This window comes from Ascidiella aspersa, chromosome 4, assembly GCF_963924565.1.
Source record: "Ascidiella aspersa chromosome 4, kaAscAspe10.2, whole genome shotgun sequence".
Classification (NCBI taxonomy): Eukaryota; Metazoa; Chordata; class Ascidiacea; order Phlebobranchia; family Ascidiidae; genus Ascidiella; species Ascidiella aspersa.
In genome coordinates, this window is record NC_139450.1 from 19834330 (window position 1) to 19854858 (window position 20529).

Genomic DNA, 20529 nt, shown 5'->3' on the forward strand with positions numbered 1-20529 from the left:
TTGGACAGGGTGGTTAATTCTGGAAGCTCGCGTATACATAACACAGTTAAAATGTCGTTGAATATAACTAAAAAAAAACTTTTTTTAATAACATTTTAACATAACGTCAATTATAAAAAAGCTGATAGTTTTTTTTTAATTTTGTAAACGATTTATGTGCATTTTTAATTGTTTTTGACTGGAAATAATTTTGACAAATTTTGACCTAACGTGTAATTATTTATCTCATAACATCTAAACCAGGGGTTCCCAACCTGTGGTACGCGTACCACTACGCGAAGGTTTTTCAGGTTGTACGCGAGTAGCTTGCGTTTTTTCACAAAAACCTGGATTCACAACTTTATATTTTGTTGATCTGTTTTTTTTACAAAAAAAATTCCCTAAAGGCTATTCATTGTTACGTAACTATCCCTGTTGTTTCGTACCATTACGATCTTCAAAAGACAGGTCATATCAATTGTCGACAAGAAACACAGTTGCTTTGTAAAGCGTACAACTCTGTTGAACAGTGGGCGGTTCTACTGGTTTATAGCTTAATTTACAAATAGCATTAAACAATGCTAGTTGTAAGGTAAAATTAGGCAAAAATATGATTCGATCAAAATAGTTGTTCTACAACAGTGGTTCTTAACCGGGGCGCCAAGAAAATCTTAGGGGGGCGCAAGCTTTATTCCAATATTTAACTTTTTATAATGTTTTATCAGTTCCATGTTGCTTTACTTACTAAATCTGCTTGTATGCTGTCTTATGCATAACATCAAAATTACACATGTTTAGAAAAGTAACTGAAGAAACACGATCATAATTTAGCGATTTGCAAACTTTGGGGCTGTGTTTATTCAGAACAGTATGATATGGTTGAAGAAGATCTAAGTTGTGCACCATGCCATCCTCTCCACAAACTGTGCTTTGCCAATTTTAACAATTTTAACAACAAAACTACAGAAAAATTGCGCTTTGCGCAAACTACGAACAACTTTTTGCGCATCACTAATTGGGGGGAACTTCGACTTTATTGCGCCAATTTGTAATGTTATTTGCAGTATATAGCCTTTGCATTGTGTGCCATCACCCCTTTCAAAACACGATTAACGCAATGTTTTAATTTTTACAACATGTTTGTCAAAATTAGCTCGATGAAAACCAATATACCGAGCACGAGCAGCTTTTGTGTGTCTCGAAAATTAAGGTTTAGCCAATACAACCCAAATAAACGCAATTTCTTTCGCGCTTCACACCACAAATTTCCTATATTATTGTTGTTTACTATCTAAGGTGGCACCAGGCACAGAACAATTACCAAAGAGGGGCGCGGTAGAAAAAAGGTGAAGAACCACTGTTATACAAGAAGTGGTACCAGGCGCAGATTAAGACGGGGGCTGAGGGGCCCCAGGCCCACCATAAAAAAATAGGCCCATCACTAACAATTTAGTAGGACCGACCGACGTTATCTTTGTAAAATAACTGTAAAGCTAAAATCTAGTGTTATTGCCACTGGTGCCAGGCAGCAAACTCAGTAAGTTCTCAGCGGGCCGTAATAAAAAAAATTTATAAAACGTGTGGCTTTCAAGTATTTAAAACATAGTTAGTTAAAATGGTGATGACCTTGTGTCCAGCTTGTAAAAACAGGTCGCGGACCGGATGATTTTCATGGTCGGGCAAGATCCGGCCCGCGGGCCTTAGGTTGCTGTTGTTTTAAAAATGTATCTGTGTCTGATGATTACTAATTGTTCAGACGAACGCCTATTTTCAGTCCTTAAAAGACTAAAGAATCAAATGCGCTAGTCTAAGTAGGTTGCATTCCTTAGCTCTACTTTTGTATAAAAAACGAGATTTTGGAGAATATAATATACAGCGATGACGTTATATACAGCTGAAAAAACACGTTAATTTGATCAGTTTGATAAGTGAATAAAGCAATGTTATTTTATGGTAATTGTGGTAGTGGCGTAGCCAGCCGAAAATTTTTTTTCAGGGCGCCAAAAAGTTTGAACTTTTTTGTTTAGTTTTTACCCGTGTATTAACTGCCGTAACGAACACAAATAACAATGCTAGCAAACCGTTTCGAGCAGCAGCTGACTTAGTGTTCGAATACTCACAAACCATTCAAAGAGCAAAAACTGACTAAAAGTAGTAAAACTGCATTAATGAATAGCAAAAGTAATAATAACTACATCGTTTATGACGTAACAGTGCATGACAATTGAAGGTGTGACCTGTCTGTGATCGACTGTTGTGGTACTGCTCATAAATGCTACAAAACAAATTATTAGGAATAAAATATTTATAAATTTTGGGGGGACATGGCCCCTGCGCCCCCCTGGCTACACCTATGAATTGTGAAACAATAAACAAAATGAAAAAAGACCAATAGGCCTCTGACAGCCCCAAGTCCATGAAAACCTTAATCCGGCCCTGAGTGGTACGCGTGGCGTTAGAAAACGTCCAAGTGGTACGAGATTTTAAAAAGATTGGGAACCCCTGATCTAAACAAACCGATTTTCGGTTTATAAAGTTGTCTTAGTTTATTCTTTAAGTCGGCAAAAAAGTGTTGCCGTGTTTAACGAGTACAACGTTAGTCGCTACGGCCCGCCAAGTCCTTCATTTGGCCATATCTGGCCTGTCGACCGGAGAAGTTGCCCGCTCCTGCTTTAGACGCAAAGCGTACACGTGCGTTGACACTCCTGCCAGGCGCCAGCTGTGAAACCGCTTAGTGTATCGTTAACTTCAGGCGAAAAGCGAAAACGTGATCGCGAAATATATGTCATTGATTTTGGTAGATCCATGTACGGGAGTACGCTAAATTACAAGCACGTCTCTCGTCACCTGCTCTACTAAAGGAAGATCGTTTTTTTTCGTAAACAAATCGGACGTAGAAAGATGATGCATGAATTACATCGGCCCTAAGCCCGTAGGTCGCCGACCCCTGTCTTACACCAACATCCGATATTAACGTGGACAGCAAACAGCGAGAAACATCAGCACCGCAACACAACGTTTTCAGCGAGAAAAAAACGTAGACCGCTTGATTTATTGTTCTCAATTGTCGAACACACACTTTCTGATCAGCCAACCCGAACGAATAAGAAAAGGCGAAAGAAAAAAAAAGAAAAAATATATATATAAAAAATATCCTGGTCGACCAAACAAGAAACAAAAAACGGCGTTTTGCGTTTGATTTTGGATTTGCATTAGCTTTAGACGCGTGACCCAATTACATTAAAAAAACATTCAGCTTCGGACAGTGAGTTAAACCCTGACAAAACAAACAAAAAACGATAATGTCACTTACAAAAAGGGGGAGTCCGAACCCCCCCTCACTTTGACATTTCAAAAAGTCGGAAAAAGTACAATATTTATAAATGGAACACTCTGTGTGAAATTATCGTAGGGCTACTTGCGACCCCTTAACCTTGCATCAAATAAAATCTCCTTATTGGGCTTCTTTACTAGTAAATGCTTACATAAATTTATATATGTAAACTTTTAAATACCCTATTAGACCTTGGCAAAGTGAGGTATTGGATCTTGTTAAAAGATAAAACCCAATATTTGATGTTAGGACCATTAATAATTGTTTCAGCATTGCAATAACACTAAGTGATAGATGACTAGCAGATAACATCACAAATCTAATATACCAATACTTAGCACTTGCTGCCATAATTGTGTTTTGCAATAACTCAGGCAGCTAACAGTGAACTGGTTGGAAGTGAACTCGATACTATGTTGAATGAGACTAAACGCCTGCTGCTATTGGCAACCCTCAACCGTGAATCTGGTGAGCATGATGAGGAATTGGTCACACTCACTAAAGCACGTGATACCCAGGTGATTACATATAACCTCGCTTGGGAAAATAGTTTACATAGTGCCAATAAACCAGGTTATTATATATTTTAGACCAAATAATAAATATATTTTAACTGAAAGGCTAAAGTACTGAAGCGTGTCCAAGTGGAACAACCTGACATTGCAGTTGCACAGAAACAATTGGCTGCTAGCATTTGTTGCAATTTAGCTGAGCATTCCCAGGCGCATGATAATGTTCTCGATCAAGCAATAAAGTACTACAAGGAGGCTTTAATCTATTCTGATAATGACACAAAGGTAAAACCACATTAAAATAAGATTTCTAATTTTAACAGTACTTTCAATTCTTGAAACATTTACCAGATTAACACATTACTTTATAGTTAATAGGAGTTTTAACAAAATTTAAGCAAATTGAAAGCACTAAAGGAAAAAAAATTATTGCATTTGGAAGTATACAACATATTGATGTTAATGTTTTAAACTTAAATTTCTAGTAACATAACCTATCCAGCAGTTACACCTATATTAAGAAATATGAATAAAGAAATAATTTTGAAATTTAGGAATAGTAATGCCCCTTGGCTGCCATGTCCTTCCTTTTTAAAAATAATCTAATGATCTAGAGATTCTAGACTAATTTAGAAATATATTTAATTTAATTATTGTTGTATAGGTTATGTTACTATAAGTAGTGTGTTAAAATTTTTTAATTATGCTGTTCGTTTGGAGATACTAAAACATTAAACTGTCAAGCTGCTTTATTCTCTATGGTACTTTTTTCACCTTCACAGTGACTCGTTTTTATTTTACTATATATACTTACACAACAAAGAAAAGTGAAATTGTCAATTGTATATGACATAAATTAGCAAAAAACAACAAGCTTTCACTCTAGTAGGCTAATTAAGGTTAAAATAAGATGGCTAACATTATTTTTTTCTCATTGATGTTACCACTTTTTTAACCAAAAAAATTAAGATTGTCCATGAATATACTACAGTAATATATTAAATAAATTCTTTTATATCTGATTTTATTACAGATTATGTTGAATTTAGCACGACTATTTCTTCAGATGGGTGACTTAGATTCGTGCCAACAATACTGCATGCAATCACTACGCCTTACAGCCAATGTCAATGACCAAGCTAGCATGGTAGGTGAATATCTACAAATCTAACATACCATCTTATTTAATTGTTATTATGCTAAACATATGACTGGACGTTTAGAAAGGCCAAAAGGTCACTATTTTATGACAGCATTATTCACTAACGTCAGACGGAAAATAAGATAATTGTTCGCCACATGCCCCTGTTCTAAGCCATACATTGCCTGAATTAGTCATAGAAAGACAGCTGATTCAAATTAAAAGCAAAAATAATGTCGTATATTATACGTAGGGATGTTACAAGAAGAATACATATGCATTTTAGTAAACTAAGTTTCTAATCTTAATAAGGAATCCAGAATAATGAATCTGAAGTTTTTATTTATTTATCATGCAAAAACTACTGAAAACATAATAAATATAAAAGTGTTGTGTTGTCCTAAAAAAAAATACAAAAAATACAAAAAATAATAAAGGCAAGCATGTATATGGTAAAATTAAAAAAAAAATTATTGCACGACACTGAGAATAGTCTATACTTTCAATTATTAAAAAACATTACAAAAATTGTGAAAATTACTAATATCTTATATTAACATTTGCGGTAAGATTAAAAAACATGCTTGATCCTAGATTGTAACTAACGAATTCGGGTTCAGTGTTATAAAACTTCATGTATGTTTAATGGGGGAAAGGGGTTTTAAGCATCGATAACCGATATTAATATGCATAACCGGTCGCGGCAAAATTTTTACACGCAGCTTTTGTCGGGTGCAGTGGTTCTCAAAGTTTTTTTTTATATTCCTCCCTTACAAGCCCAAACGGCAAGCACTTGTCAACACCCCACAGAAAAATAAATTAGTCACAAAGTACTACCTTTTTATTTATTACTTCGATGTACCCTGCAGATAGAAAATCAAACCTACAGGACAGGAAAATGTCGATAAAATAAAAAAAGTTTATAAAACTGCAAAAAACATTTTCCGTCAAAATGCAAGACTTGTTACAAAATTTGAATGCGCTAATCACCTGAAAGTTGAGTTTGTTTGAACGTATGACGTATTGATTTTATACCTATGTAAAAATGCCCTCATTGGTGTATATTTCTTAAATGGCTGTGACTGTGAAGAATAGACTTAGATTATGGGATTAATAGACCCTTTACAATACCAATCATTACAGTTAAATAATCTTTTTATTGGATATAACCTATTAAATAACTTCTTTTGTGTCCATTTTTCCTCCCCAACTTCTCCCTAGAACAGATTCCCTGCCCAAATTTAAAAATTCCTTCCTAAGGGAGCCAAGTGGCTCTCTTTGAGAACCATTGGTCAAAATTAAAAAAAAAATTAAAAATTAAAAATTAAAAAAAAAAATTAAAGTTTAAAAAAATTAATATTCATAACTGAGTGTATAGGCGCAATATCATGATTTTTCATCCAAGCAACATCCGGCCAAAAATATTCGATATTGGTAACTGCTCCTGTTGAGACTTTTAGTTATTAGTATAATTAAATATTCATTTTGATATAATATTATTTTTTATAATTTTTTTAATTTAAAAAATATTGACCGTTCTTAGTATTGTGGTATGCTTTTTTGTTAAATATTTTACCATTAAAGTGTATTTTACCTTTACTTATTTTGTTTGAACATTGTGTACTGTGTAGCATGTAGGCACACAGTAATGTATAAAGTTCTTATATAACATTAAACTGAGTCAAATCCTTGCATGCTTTGTACTATTTGCCGCAAACTTTGTAATGATGGGATATATGTCCATTGTCCACGTATCCTAGTTAGCGACCAATAGGTTGAACAACCAAAATGCCAATTTTGCTGGATGGTCTGCTTAACATTCTGATTGGAGTCTGTTCCAACATGATGATGGGCAACCATAGACGCCGACTTTTATTTTTTACAGTGGTGCATTTTGACGTCAAAAAATTATCGCTATAACAATGATTTTTTGTACCGAACAAAAATTTTTAGCTTGTGTATTCCACATGCATTGCTACCAAAAGCTAGTCAACCTACAAAATCTCGTCGGAATTTTTGATATCACTTTAAAATTTCGTAATTAACAAACCAAACTATGCACCAGTTATTTGCTAAGCAGGCATTTTGCTGTTCTAATGCTTAAGAGCAAGGGATCTCAAATTAATTTGCTGTTCTTGCGACGCACCGAACGATATAAATTTTAATAAAGTTCATTTATATATTTCTGTATAAAAAAAACGAACAAGAGAAAACAAGCAAAACACAACTGCACATACTGTACTACTTATCATTTCTGTAGGGTGCCGCAAGCCAAAAAATATTGCGAAACACTGAGTTAGTGTATCGCAGGGGTCGGCAACCCTTGGCACGCGACCATTATATCACCATAAGAAAGTGCAACCATTACATCATTTCCAGTCTAACACATCATTAAAATTATTATTATATCATTAGCGCTAACTAAATAGTTGCACATAATTTCAGTTTATGTCACGAATAAGTGTCTCAACTGTTGTATTTAACTTTTTTTGTGGGCGTTAAGTGCCCTTTTCATGAAAAATGATATATTGCTTTCACAACGTTAAATATTATGCGACGGAAATCATAAAGCAGTGTTGTACACGCCATTTTTAGTAGAAACTTGGCTCAAGCCGAGTACTATAAGTTTCTTAAATTTTCTATTGTTTAGAAAAAAGAGAACAATAGAACAAAAGAAGGAGTAGGGCTTGAGCTACGGAAAGCTACGCTCGCCTGCGGTCTATGTTGCCCTTACCAAAAAATTCGCCCCCCTTGCCCTGAAATCGCTCCGGCGTCCCTGCTGCTTGTCCTTCAAATTTAAAACTTCAGTTCCGTAATTGGCAGCATTGTGACGTAACATTGAGTTAATGGACTACTTTGGACTTTCGCCACAATCCTGCAAGTGTTGTGCGCAACTGTTTAAAATTAGGCTACAACTCGTTCAAGTCTTAAACTTTAAGTCCAGTTTTACTTGAAAAACTTCAATAGAACCACGTATGTCGTATGATGTCAAAAAGCAGCAAATTGCTCATTACATTGAAGTTTCCGTTGTTTGCTTTTAAGTTGCATCCTTTTGTCGTAATTACATTTTGGCTTGATTTTAATTTTTGAAGGTCAACCGGCTCGCAAAACTTGATTTAAAGTTTTACCGGTCTGAATGCTAAAAAGGTTGAGAACCACTGTTCTACATTAAAAGTAAGCACGTGTGTTTTTGTGCGACTGAGAAACCAACTAAAAGCGAAACCAATAGTTAAACACTTTTAGGTATCGGCTGGAAAGCATCGAAGTATTTTCCAAAAAAGATGGGTAATTAAATGTAAGATCTCAGTAGGGCTGCGGAGTCAGACTCGAGGCGGACGTGTGCGCATGCGCAGTACCAAATTTCAAAACAGATAAGGCAGCAAACTGTAAATTGCTAAGATGGAATAGCATATGCTGGTAGCATATTTTCCATGAACCCTATAAATGGATTGCGGAATATCCATCTTGTTTAAGTTACGTAAATTGGTGAAATACAGGCTGTATAGGGACTCGATGAAATCGCATATTCGGCCGGAGTCGGACTCGGGTTGTTTTTAACCAACTCCGCAGCCCAGGTTGCCAGTGCAAAGCTAAACATAGAAAATTGTTTGGCACGCGATTGTTGATATTTTGACATTATTCATAAACTGGCACACTGAGTACGAAAGGTTGCCGACCCCTGGTGTATCGTTTAGTGAGAAGTTTACATTTTCAAACAAAATTTCTCTGGGTTTATGCGAATTTCGATTTTAATAATTTTAAATTACATCTAAGCTTATTAGTAGGGCGATTATTTTTTTACTTAAAAAAGGACAAATTTTGACCTAAAAATATTTTTTGACAAAATGTTAACCTATTAGAAATACATTAATTTAAACACCATGTGGTTTGAAAGTCTGCATTAGTGTCTTGGCGTCGTTAACTACACAATTATGATTTTTTACTGACTACCGGTCGAACATAAATTAGTTATTTTTTTAGGTTCATGCAAAACCAATAAAAATGCTTAGTTGATATTTTTGTCATTTCAAAAAGACATACCAATGCCAAAGAAAAATAACGCTCGCTATTTTAGAAAACTGTTATGTAAACAGTTAAAATACAAGGGAAAAATAATTGCCGAAAATTAACAGAGGCTGAGCAAATCATTGAAATAAAAAATGAGATAATTGCAAAACACAAGCGAAAAAAGACTGCAAATACTGTTCAAACATATTAGTCTAAACAAAGTTTAAACTAAACCTAATTCGATAAACTGGCCCTGGGTGGTTAATTCTGCCGGCTCGCGTATAGCGTATTTGCTCAAATTAAGATATGATACATTTAAAACGTCGTTAAATATAATTCAAAACTAAATTTGTTGAATAAAATTTTTACAGGACGACAATTTTAAAACGCTGACTATAGTTTTTTTTGATTGTGTAAACAATTTATGTGCATTTTTAATCGATTTTGACTTGAAATAATTTTTACAAATTTTGACCTAACGTTTAAATTTTAAATGGCGTTTTCTCGTTTATTGCGTTTTGGATGCACCATTTGCTTTCTCTATATTATCCAGATATAATTAACTGTTCCGCCTAGATTATCGCGCACCTAATAACTGCGCAAATGTGTTTGTTAAATTATAAACAATTGCCACAGTTTTATTCTTAACAATTATTTTGATATACTTCTGGCGGACCTAATATTTGCAAGTATTTTATTACCCCACTAAAGTTTAGTCAAGAAACGGAATCATTGTGCGAAAACCTTTGAAAATTGAAATGACGCACCAGGGTATAAAATGACGCATAAATTCCACCGATATCATTTTAAGGCTACCAAATTTGTAGATATTAATACGTTTTGCCAAGTGTGTTTTTTGTGTTCACCGAAACACTATAGAAAAGTGGTCTCCAACCTTTTTAATAAGCGACCCCAATTTAAATAAAATTAAATCAGAATTTACATCGCGACCCCATTTTTAAATTGTAACATTTCCAGAGAGCTGTGGCTACATATGTGCACCAAAATGATTTCTTTTCGGATGTTTTATTTAAATTATGAATTTGAATTTAGCACACGAACAAACACAAAAATTCCAATTTGTTTAACACTAAATTTTGTGCTGCATAGTGTATACCAGTTTTTGAAAACGCGACTCCAGTTTGCCTAAGCATAACCGTCATGTTCTACTTCCAAGCGATTTACGATGTTTCGTTTTTAATATGCTCATTGCGCTGAATTTTTTTTAAACAAAGTGTGCGGTTGAAAACGGAAAAGAATAGTTAACTGACAAAATTGGACAGAGTCTGGTAAAGTAATTGCATCGAAGTCCAAACGTAAATATTTATTTGCTGAAGTCTTTGTAACCTAGCAGCTGTTAAGAGCTAAAAACGTATTTTATGTAGAAACACCAAAAATATATCTTTGCTATGTACCCAGTCAGGTTTATTAATGTGACTTCACTGCAAAAAAAAAACCTAAATCGTACTAAAACAGCAGAAATATGGTGAGGGCGACCTCAGAAAAATTTTAGGCGACCCCACTTGGGGTCGCGACCCACAGGTTGTAGACCACTGCTATAGAACATATCTGTAACGACAATGATACTAATTTTAATAAGACTAATAAATCGAATACGCTAGTAAAATAAATCGTATTACATTGAGCGTCGTCTTAAAACATATAAAAAAATTCCTTCGGTTGTATAGCAGAATCTATCTAGATTTCTAGACTCAAGTGTTTTGTGTTATTTTTAAGATGATGGCGGATGTAATGTTTAGCAAAAAGTCTTACGCGGATGCCATTTATCATTATCAGAAATTGCTTCAAGTTCGCCCTGATCATTATGAGGTAACAAATCATATATATAACGCATATGTGTATAACATGGCATTACACGACTTTGTGCCTGATACATATAAATAATTTTCAGGCTTTAGGTCGCTTGATTGGTCTTCTGCGTCGTGGTGGCCAATTAAAAGATGTCAAACAGTTTTTAGATTCGGCTCAGTCCAAAGTGGGAGAGGGTCGGGCATTAATGGCTTCTGGGTTCCAGTATTGTAAAGGAATATACAGTTGGTAAGCAGTTATTACTCTCTTGGAAAACAATCTTTTTCACTACAAAAATTGTAATGGTTAAAACCCCCTTTTCTAATCAATTCGAATAGCCAGAAAGATTACATTTAAAGCAGATAAATAGATATTTCGCGCTGATTTAGGTATTCTGGAAATGCTTCTGAAGCCCTACAGTTGTTAAATCTTGCACGATGCGATGCAGAATGGTCAGAAAAAGCCCTTGAAGCTATGATCCGAATTTGCCTCAATCCTGACCAACAGACACTTGGAGGAGAGGTTTTTGAAAGCCTAAATGATATGTAAGTATCAAATGTAAAAACCATTATAGTTGTTGTGTTAGTAAGTGGCAACATTTGGACGTTTTCAGCCCAAGTAACTTTAATAGACCTAATGTGTTTTATTTATTTATACGGAGACACGATGCAATAGTCACACAGAAAAGTTGCACAAAGTATTATTGTTATAAGAATTACTACTAAAACCGGCAGACAAAATTGTGTTATTATGTACGCTTATTTAGACATCTAAAAAAGCCTGTTATTGTTATGGGTTTGCTCGACGTTGCCCTTGACGTCCAGTAAATATGAATTTTATGTCATTTATGTCGTTTATGGTAAAAAATTAAACGACTCGTTTGGAAACTGCACACAAACAAATCGGAATGCAACAATATACTAGATTCGGTGGAATTATCTACAACACTATGTTGTATGAGGACAAACATCAGTTAAACCATTGGTCGGCTAGAGTAAAATTAACAGCGATTTTGTATGCGATCGCTGCGGTGGAACTCCGTGGGATTTCTTCCAAAAACAATCGTTCCTTGTTATCAAAACCAAACAAACTCAAGATGAAGCCCTTTGACTGATAAAGGATGCAATTTTTCTCACCCTTCCTCTTTTTGTCTGGCTTAGGGTGATTCTCTTAATTCTTGGCGGCGTGCTGCGTGCATTGGCTGCTTGCTTGCACGTTTTGAGTCTTTCATTTGTAACAAACAGAACGCCGACTGTTAAAGAAACTGACTTACAAGAAATTATTTTTCATTAATTCTAGGAGTTTGTTTTCGTCGCCGGATTTTATGTGTAAAAAATAATCACCCACAGTCACTATGTGAAAACTGCTTTTGATTTGTAAAATATGAGAAAAGAAAAAAACATTATTAAATTGAATAATGCTAAAACCACATACACCGACTTTTGTTTTTCACAGAGTGCTTAAAATTTCTGCTAAATATTACGTCACAAATGCCCTCTGAAAAGGTGATGTTACATGTAAAGCAAGGTATATTCAACTTTTGGACTGTGAAGTTCAAAAGCATTGCCAAGCTAAACGGGTTTGCCTGGATTATATATTTTGTTGAGGGATAATATATGTTTAGGATTAGATTTGCACAAGTGTTTTAGTGTCATTGGACCGTTATACATTTGGTTAATATCATGATTGAGTTTCTAATCATGATTGATAGGTTGGTGGTTTAGTTGCTCCGCAACCGATGTACCGCGACGTGGGATGTTTATTTGCGTTTTTTAAGGGTACTTTTTACAGTTTGAAATATTACAAAATTGTAAATCTAAGCAGGCATTTCGACCTCATGCAATAATCCAGGTGTAAATTTATGAACTTTCTTCATTATTTAAAAGTTTTTTAAAACCTATGTTACGTTTAATCGCCGGAAGTCGAATTTCAAAACGTTTATTTAACTAACTCAACTAACAGGAGTATAAACATACATGCAGGAATTGCTTCGAACTTCAAACTTTACCTCGAAAGTTCTCTAATCCGGGTTCGCAAAGGGGTGCAATTTACAGGAATATGGTCGGGAACACACAATAGAATTTACAAAGAAACAATATCTAAAGCAGAGTCATCTACATTACCATAATATAAAGACCAACGACATAATTAAGCAAAATACGTATTAGTATCCACGACAGAATAAGATATAAAATCGTCTAAAAATACCTAAACCTGTCGGAATAAGTCTTAAGTTCATGGTAATGAACTAAATAACGCCTGGAATTGTAGGGAAAGGGTATGGGACGATCAAGGATATCGGTCTGGCATACGATGTTTTGGAGTCGACGTTTCGGTGCTCCAGTTGGAACAGCGATTAGAGCGCCGCTGTTTTGGCATCGGGTTGTTTGCCCCAGTTTTACTTTAGAAAAACCGTAAAATCGCAAAATCAGAAAATTAAAGAATAAAAACGGACTACACCCATAAGATCGAAATAAAAACAACATAAGTAGTCGCAGTGCCGTCTAAATCTGACATCACTAACTCCCCTAAGAATTTCAGCCCTAACCCATTTTCTAACCCCACATATTATCCACCATTAAAAATACATGGCCCAACAATTGGGTGCCAAAACAGTGACGCCTTAACGGCGGTGTTCAGACTAGGGCGCCCAAATGTCGACATGACACCCTAACATCCGATCGCCCCATACCCTCAACCTCGGTTTAGGCTTTTTTGGGGCCATTTAGGCCTTAGTCCGGCAATTTAGGACTCATTCTGAAGGGTTTGTCCTATTCAGACGATTTAGATTTCATTCTTTCGTGGATATTATAGCGTATTTGGCTGTATTATGTCATTAGTCTTAATACTGTGGTGTTGTAGATTGTTCTGCTTACGGTATTGTTGTTTTGTAGGTTTTATTGTGTGTTTCCTGTAAAACGTAAAATTTTCGGCGCCAAAGGCGCGTTAAATCATAAATCGCTCCTTTTTCTGTGGGGAGCCTAGGATACTTTTTTGTCTATTGTTGATCGTTAATATTTGTAGGTGTGTGGCCAGATTTATTTAGCTCTGTTGGTGTGCCGCAAGCGAAAACAGGTTGCAGAGCACTGGTTTAGGCTATACATTGTATAGTATATACTTTCCCTTATTTACTTTATATACTTTCCCGCAAGCAAAAACAGATGTGGGCCGAAAAGTTTTAGCCTTATGACTTAACAGATGCGAAAGGGGTAGTTTGCCCCCCAAAAATGAGATTGATAAATTGACTTTGGCTAGACCAGGGGTGTCCAACCCGCAACCCCAGGTTACATGTGTCAAAGTCTCAGAAGGGGTTTCGATTTTTGTGGCTTTGTCCCGGCGTCCTTGACAGTCAACCAAAATGTCCCGCGTTTAACCAAACCAAACATGTACCGAAAATAAATTTTAATCAATGCGATTTTGTGGAATGCCACAAAAGGTTTGGGTTTAACTATTTACGGTCCTGATATACCTGTAATTTTTAATAACTTTGCCACAACTATTTTAAAGTAAAATTTTATTTGCCATAAAGATATTTGGTGATTTAACAAGTCAAGGATGTGGTAATAAAAAGAAAACACAGTGAGATCCAACCTTTTGTAGAATGGTGTTGGTTGATCAAGCAAAAACACTGGTCGACCATATCCGGTTTGCCTCTGATTGTGTCTGAAATGATATTCACGATACAAGGATACGGCCCGTGTTGAAGCGGACTGACGTGGTATCAGTTAAATATCATCGCAATTATCTATGTGACCGTAATAAATCCAAGTCTTGACTTAATAACTCAAAACTTTTCAAACAAAATTATTGCAATTATATAGATTAGAGCAGTGCTTTTCAACCTTTACAATTTCCATCCGCACTTTTTTATTTCGGAAAATTTCCATCCGCACGAAACAAGCCCAGTAAGTTTGCAACCTTTAGTTTTATTTGTGAAATAACAATGAAAGGGTTTGTGTATTAAAACCGTGACCTTATACAATATAAAATAGATGGCTTAAGCTGCAATGAACCACTAAGAGACAATATTACTGTACCTGTAACGCAAACTGTATTAAACATAATAAAAAATAATAATATGCATCATTTTCATCCGCACAAGTGCGTACCATCCCACGGGTTGAAAAGCACTGGATTAGAGTGTTAGACCGTAAAAATAAAATAAAATTATTCGCTTTCGGAAAATAAATTCGCAAATAGTTAAATTATGGCCATTTAATAGTTAATTTCAAGACAGACCAGCGCGTTAAACACGACCATATTACTTCTACCGGCTGTCGCAACGAATGTCCTAAAAATATCTCGCCAGCTGATTGATTGTCAATTCATAAGAAGTTCACGCGTTGTATTGATTTATTTACAACTGTAATACGTCTTCGTTTAAATGCCACGCTGGTCGATTTAATTTCGCTTTGTTTTAGTTTACTAATGGGTCAGACTCATTTTTCCCTCGTTTTGTTTTTGTCAAGCTATAAGCAAGATATAAACCTGATTCATTCTATTGTCCCTTGCAATTCACTGTTTTTAATAAAGAAAATCGTCAAGGAAGGAATCGTTGACTTTCTTGTGTATTTATTTTAGGGTTAGGTACCAACTACCTTTAAATGTTTAAAATATGCAGTTTTATTTTATAAGTGTTTTTTTTATAAGTGTTCCTATTTAAAATAAATAAATTGTTTTATTTATTTGTAGTGCATCTGACAAGCACAACACAGCACACGACAACGCCCTTTCGACAGCAGAACGACTTGTTAAAGAATTAAAATCTTCTGATCCCTTTAAAGTGCAAGTTTTTGAGTCCATGGTTCTGGTATCCACCAAGCACAAGCCAAACGCAGAACGAGCTCTCTCTAACCTCGTTGCTGTATCACAAAAAAAGGTAGTTCTATACCTTAAAGGAAACCATTCGCTTACGGAAATCTTTGTAAAATAAAAATTACCATACATAACTATCACAAAATACACATACTCTTTAGGTTACTGATTAGTGTATCAACTAGTTACCTATTAATGTACTTGTCATACGACTGCTGATTGGAAGAACCCTATACCTAAAACGTTTACCGTCGTTGTTCAACCTTTCAGAAAGACTATGTACCTGCTCTGTTAGGCATGGCAATTGCTTACCAAATCCTCAAACAAACACCAAGGGCCCGAAATCAGTTAAAACGAATATCAAAGGTAAATTAGTGTGTTAAATGTTCTATTAAATCCATGTTAAATAAGTTTGAATATTTTAACACAAAAAGCCTTTTAAATAAATTTGGAGCGGCGAATTGAAAATACATGTAAAGCCATTCCGTTAGATGCAGTGGAACTCGGATGAGGCTGAAGACTTTGAGCAGGCCTGGCTGTTATTAGCCGATGTTTACATCACTTCAGGGAAGTACGATATGGCTACTGAGCTACTAAAGAAATGTCTAGATCACAACAAGGTTGTATTTTTATTTACGAGTCTTAATGTTTTTCCATCGTTTGATTGGTAGTGCAACTGATTGAACTTTTCCAAGAAGTATTTAAACTACTTTATTTTGTTTTCATAGTTGTTTTTTCTTTGTTTTGTAGTCTTGTTCCAAAGCCTACGAATACCTGGGCTACATATACGAAAAAGAGCAATCGTATAAAGATGCCGCGAACAACTATGAAAAGGCATGGGAGTACAGCAATGAAACAAATCCTGTTATAGGTAGTTTATCCAAATATCTTTATATTAATACTATCTTCAGATGTTTAGTTGTCAAGTTGAGAACCACTGCACTAGAATAAAGTTTTTTGCGTTTCAAAGACTGCTCTTGTCTCTGACAAAAGGTCTTTTTCCTTGTGCTCTTTATGTTGAATTTCTAAGTGACGCTTAAGCTTTGATGGTTTAATCGATTAGTTGCTAGGGATGGTATAACATGAACGCACTGTGGTTTTCCGCTACTGTCATCTAAAACTGAGGTAAATTTAAACTTTAGGTAACTCCCTGCACATTTTTTAATTTAGACATGACTAGCTGCCTAAAAAATGCGATAAAGCATGTTTCCAAGCGTTAATTAATTTAATAAAGGTATATTTAGATTTAGAAGTTTTTGTGAACCCCCGGTTGAGAACCACTGATATAGAGTGTGTTGCAGCTACGCCAGGACTGTCCATTTAAGTCTGGATAAAAACTTAAAATCAAGGGTAAATCGTAAACAAGTTTGAAAGTTCGTTTTATGATTTCATTTTTATTGTTGGGTGATTTTACTTTGCATAAATTGTTTACTGTCTGCAATCCTAAAAGCATGCAAATTTTGTTTACTATCAAAAAATCCTCCATAGCCCTAATACTATAATAGTAGGTCGCCACGACTTACGGCGTTTCTAGCTTTTTCGACAAATAATGCTTGGCAGTGGAAAAGCAATGATCTACCTTATATCGCATCCGAGAGATACATATCTCTAACAAAGTAATAGTACACTGGAGGGCTTTGAAAAGGGTTACTAAGATTTGATATAATCACGATCATAGACGCCGAACTTTCAACTCTCATCTCAAATAACTGACGAACTTTTTTTGTGGCAAATCAGTATGTTTTTCATTTTTTGCGAGTTTTATACCTAGCCACATCGTGCTCGTGCCTAGTTTGTAAAAAGGTTGCAGGCCGGATAATTTACATCGACGGGTCGTATTTTGCGAGTTTAACCTGCTTAAATATCTTCAGGTGCGAACGGACATTTCCCTAACCTGTAAGTTACGCACATTGTTTTAGTTAACCTAAACTGTGCAACTGGCGGGGTATCTTTTTTATATTTTTCAAGAGGAATTTCTACACTAATTGCGAGTGTTACTTGGTCAAATTGCAGACCTTTTTGACGCTCTGCCAAAAATACAGGGCGTCTAAAAACGCTCTGCACACCCATGTTTGGCGCCTATAATCAGGACTATTGTGCTTGCCAGCTAGCAGCTAGCCAATGAATGCAGCACCTATAAGGAAGTTCACAGCGTGCGCCTTCCTTCAGCTATAAACAAGTGATAAAAATGCTAGAAATCGACTTTGCAATATGTTTGTTAAGAGAGTTAAAGTGCATTACAAACCTTAGCTCAAAATAGTTTCACTACATTTGTAAAATTTCAGGTTATAAATTAGCATTCAACTACATGAAGGCAAAACGCAACGTCGATGCCATCAACATTTCTCATAAAGTACTTGCACAGAACCCGAACTACCCCCGAATGCGGAAAGAAATCCTGGATAAAGCGCGTGCCGGTCTTCGAGTATAATATCCACCAACACATTGACGTTGTCCTAATTTAATTATCGCAATAATTAAACGTGTAAATAAACATATTTTTGTAGCAATTTTTTTATCCGATTTCGCTGTTCTTATGCTGTGCTGTGTAAGTAGGCTATAATGTGCAACGTTGTCGCAAATGTTGTGTTGAGTTTGGTGATCAACGAAACGCTAATGTCAAAGAAAAATGTTAAATAATACACTGTGTTGAATTTCAAACGAATCGTCACTGTGATTTCACCATCAATCTTTATATCTGTTGACAAAACTACAAAATTTAGAAGCCCAGATAATATTATATATTAAATATGTATAAGCTACCGGATCCGGCCCGCCAGTGTAATTCATCCGGCCCACCGCCTCTTTGAAAAAATAGATAGAGTCCATTTCACATACTTTTTGACAATTTTAACTATCTTTAGGCGAAAAATTTTCGCGCTTCTTTAGTTTTGATGCTGTCTTTTAAACTATAGGTTAACGCTTCTTTACCGTTGCGCCGTGAAAGCCTGACAGACAAGGGCGCCGCGGGCAAACGGAAAACGTATTCAAAAATATTGCACATATATTTTTTAACATTTTACTCTTATCAGCAATGCAATAAAAACATGTAAGAAATTCGAAAGAAATGCCAGAATACCAAAAAAAAACACGCTCTTTCGCTCGCCAGGTGCGACGGGACTTAACAAACACTAAACAAGTTTACCCATTGAAGTTATCGCGTTTTTTACTGCATCCTCAAATATTATTAAATACGTTTTTAAGCGCAAAACAATCCGAAACTCGCCAGATTCACAGTTGTTTTAACACTTGAATAACACAATTCTTAAAAATAGAGTTAGCTCCACCAGGCAACATATCAATAAATATAAATCGCTCTTCTGGTGTAAACGAAGTATAAACCGACGTTTCGGCAGCAGATACCAGCTGACCTCATCAGGGTTAATAATTAAAACGAGAGTGCGTTAGCCATCTTATATACTGAGCAGTAAAAATTGTAAAAACGTAGATTAAAATTAATAATTCTAGACGTCGCTGAAGTATGCGATAAGCTGTGACGCGCCGGAGTCATCCGGTGCAGTACTGCGCCGTCGGACAACGGGCGTTTATCAGCTATTGCGTATAGCTACAACGACGAGTAGATTGCCGGATACCATGAATCCTTTTTATTCATGGTGTTAGGAGATTTGTCAATCCGGAATGATTCAATGAACCGTCTTTTGTAATAATGCGGTTCCCAGTCTAGAATTTTACAGTTATCCCAATCAATTCCGTGTCGGAGTTCAACCGTATGCTCTGCCAGAGCTGACCGGGATGCCTTTTCGTGGCGGACATCACGCATGTGTTCGAGTTTCCTGGTATGAAAGGAACGTTTAGTTTCCCCTATGTATTTTGCTGAACAACCTCCACAGGGAATCTCATAAACTGCCCCTTGACGTTTTTCTGGTTTGACTGGATCTTTAGTTGAAGGTAAAATATTTCCAATTTTTCTGGCTGGTTTAAAAGCTGTAGAGATGTGGTGGCCCTTCAAAATGCGTTTTAATTTTTCTCCCAGACCTGGAATGTAGGGAATAATGGCCAGACCTTTAGATTCTGGTTTAGATGTTAAATGGTTGGTTTTGTTACGGGGTTTGAACAACCAGTCGGGGTATCCGTTTAATCTCATGGCCTTCTTAACATGTTTAATTTCGTTGCCTTCGTCCTGATAGTTACTGCAAAGTTTTGAAGCTCGGTGTAGCAGGGAACTCACAACCGAGCGTTTGTGTTGTAAAGGGTGGTCTGATCTGAAATTCAAGTAGCGATCTGAAAAGGGATTCATGGTATCCGGCAATCTACTCGTCGTTGTAGCTATACGCAATAGCTGATAAACGCCCGTTGTCCGACGGCGCAGTACTGCACCGGATGACTCCGGCGCGTCACAGCTTATCGCATACTTCAGCGACGTCTAGAATTATTAATTTTAATCTACGTTTTTACAATTTTTACTGCTCAGTATATCAGATGGCTAACGAACACAATTCTTAGTTAAGATTTTGTGCGACCCGCAACGACCTTCTGAGGTTGTTTTTGGCCCGCGACTACAAAAAGGTGACCCCTGGTCTAAATGGATACACACAGATACTAAAACAACGCTGTTTTTCTACCTTTCACCGCAACGTATTACACGCAAAGTTTTACAATGAGTTTCTGCTTTATTGCAATTAAAGTATACTAGATAAAATTACCGGCGTTGCCCAGGTTAAATAGTATTTACCAGTTTAATGCTACTTATCATTAGCGAAATCTACAGGGTTTTTGCGTTGTAAAACATCATGTAAGAATTTATAATGTTGTTCATCACTTTTGCATATTGGTTGTAGGCTACCGTTTTACTAACTTCATCATGTAACCAAATAATAATCTTACAAAAGCGTAACATCGTCGTAATAGGGCTAAATAATGCGAAAATATTGTTCATAATGGCACCATTTTATGTTTTGTGTTATGTCTTA

The 20529-nt window shown here is 35.8% G+C and overlaps 2 protein-coding genes across 2 annotated transcripts in view; one reads left to right on the forward strand and one right to left on the reverse strand.

The window, feature by feature from the left end:
- LOC146148591 (tetratricopeptide repeat protein 21B-like) overlaps positions 1–18355 on the forward strand; it is a 57842-nt gene extending 39487 nt beyond the window's left edge. Inside the window, exons 21-31 of the mRNA XM_083388465.1 lie at positions 3688–3831; positions 3934–4110; positions 4859–4972; positions 10712–10804; positions 10887–11032; positions 11173–11328; positions 15476–15662; positions 15869–15964; positions 16090–16218; positions 16349–16469; positions 17884–18355. Coding sequence (XP_083244591.1) covers positions 3688–3831; positions 3934–4110; positions 4859–4972; positions 10712–10804; positions 10887–11032; positions 11173–11328; positions 15476–15662; positions 15869–15964; positions 16090–16218; positions 16349–16469; positions 17884–18029 — 1509 coding nt within the window. The 3' untranslated portion in view covers positions 18030–18355. The remainder of the gene's footprint in view (positions 1–3687; positions 3832–3933; positions 4111–4858; positions 4973–10711; positions 10805–10886; positions 11033–11172; positions 11329–15475; positions 15663–15868; positions 15965–16089; positions 16219–16348; positions 16470–17883) is intronic.
- Positions 18356–19163: 808 nt separating this feature from the next.
- LOC146148594 (uncharacterized) lies at positions 19164–19856 on the reverse strand. Its single transcript, XM_083388071.1, has one exon. It carries the CDS (start codon positions 19854–19856, stop codon positions 19164–19166), a length of 693 nt encoding a protein of 230 aa, XP_083244197.1.
- Between the last annotated feature and the right edge of the window lie 673 nt (positions 19857–20529).

Bases quoted from the DNA above. Each gene is read 5' to 3' on its own strand.
- LOC146148594 (XM_083388071.1), bottom strand. From the start codon at position 19,856: ATGAATCCCTTTTCAGATCGCTACTTGAATTTCAGATCAGACCACCCT.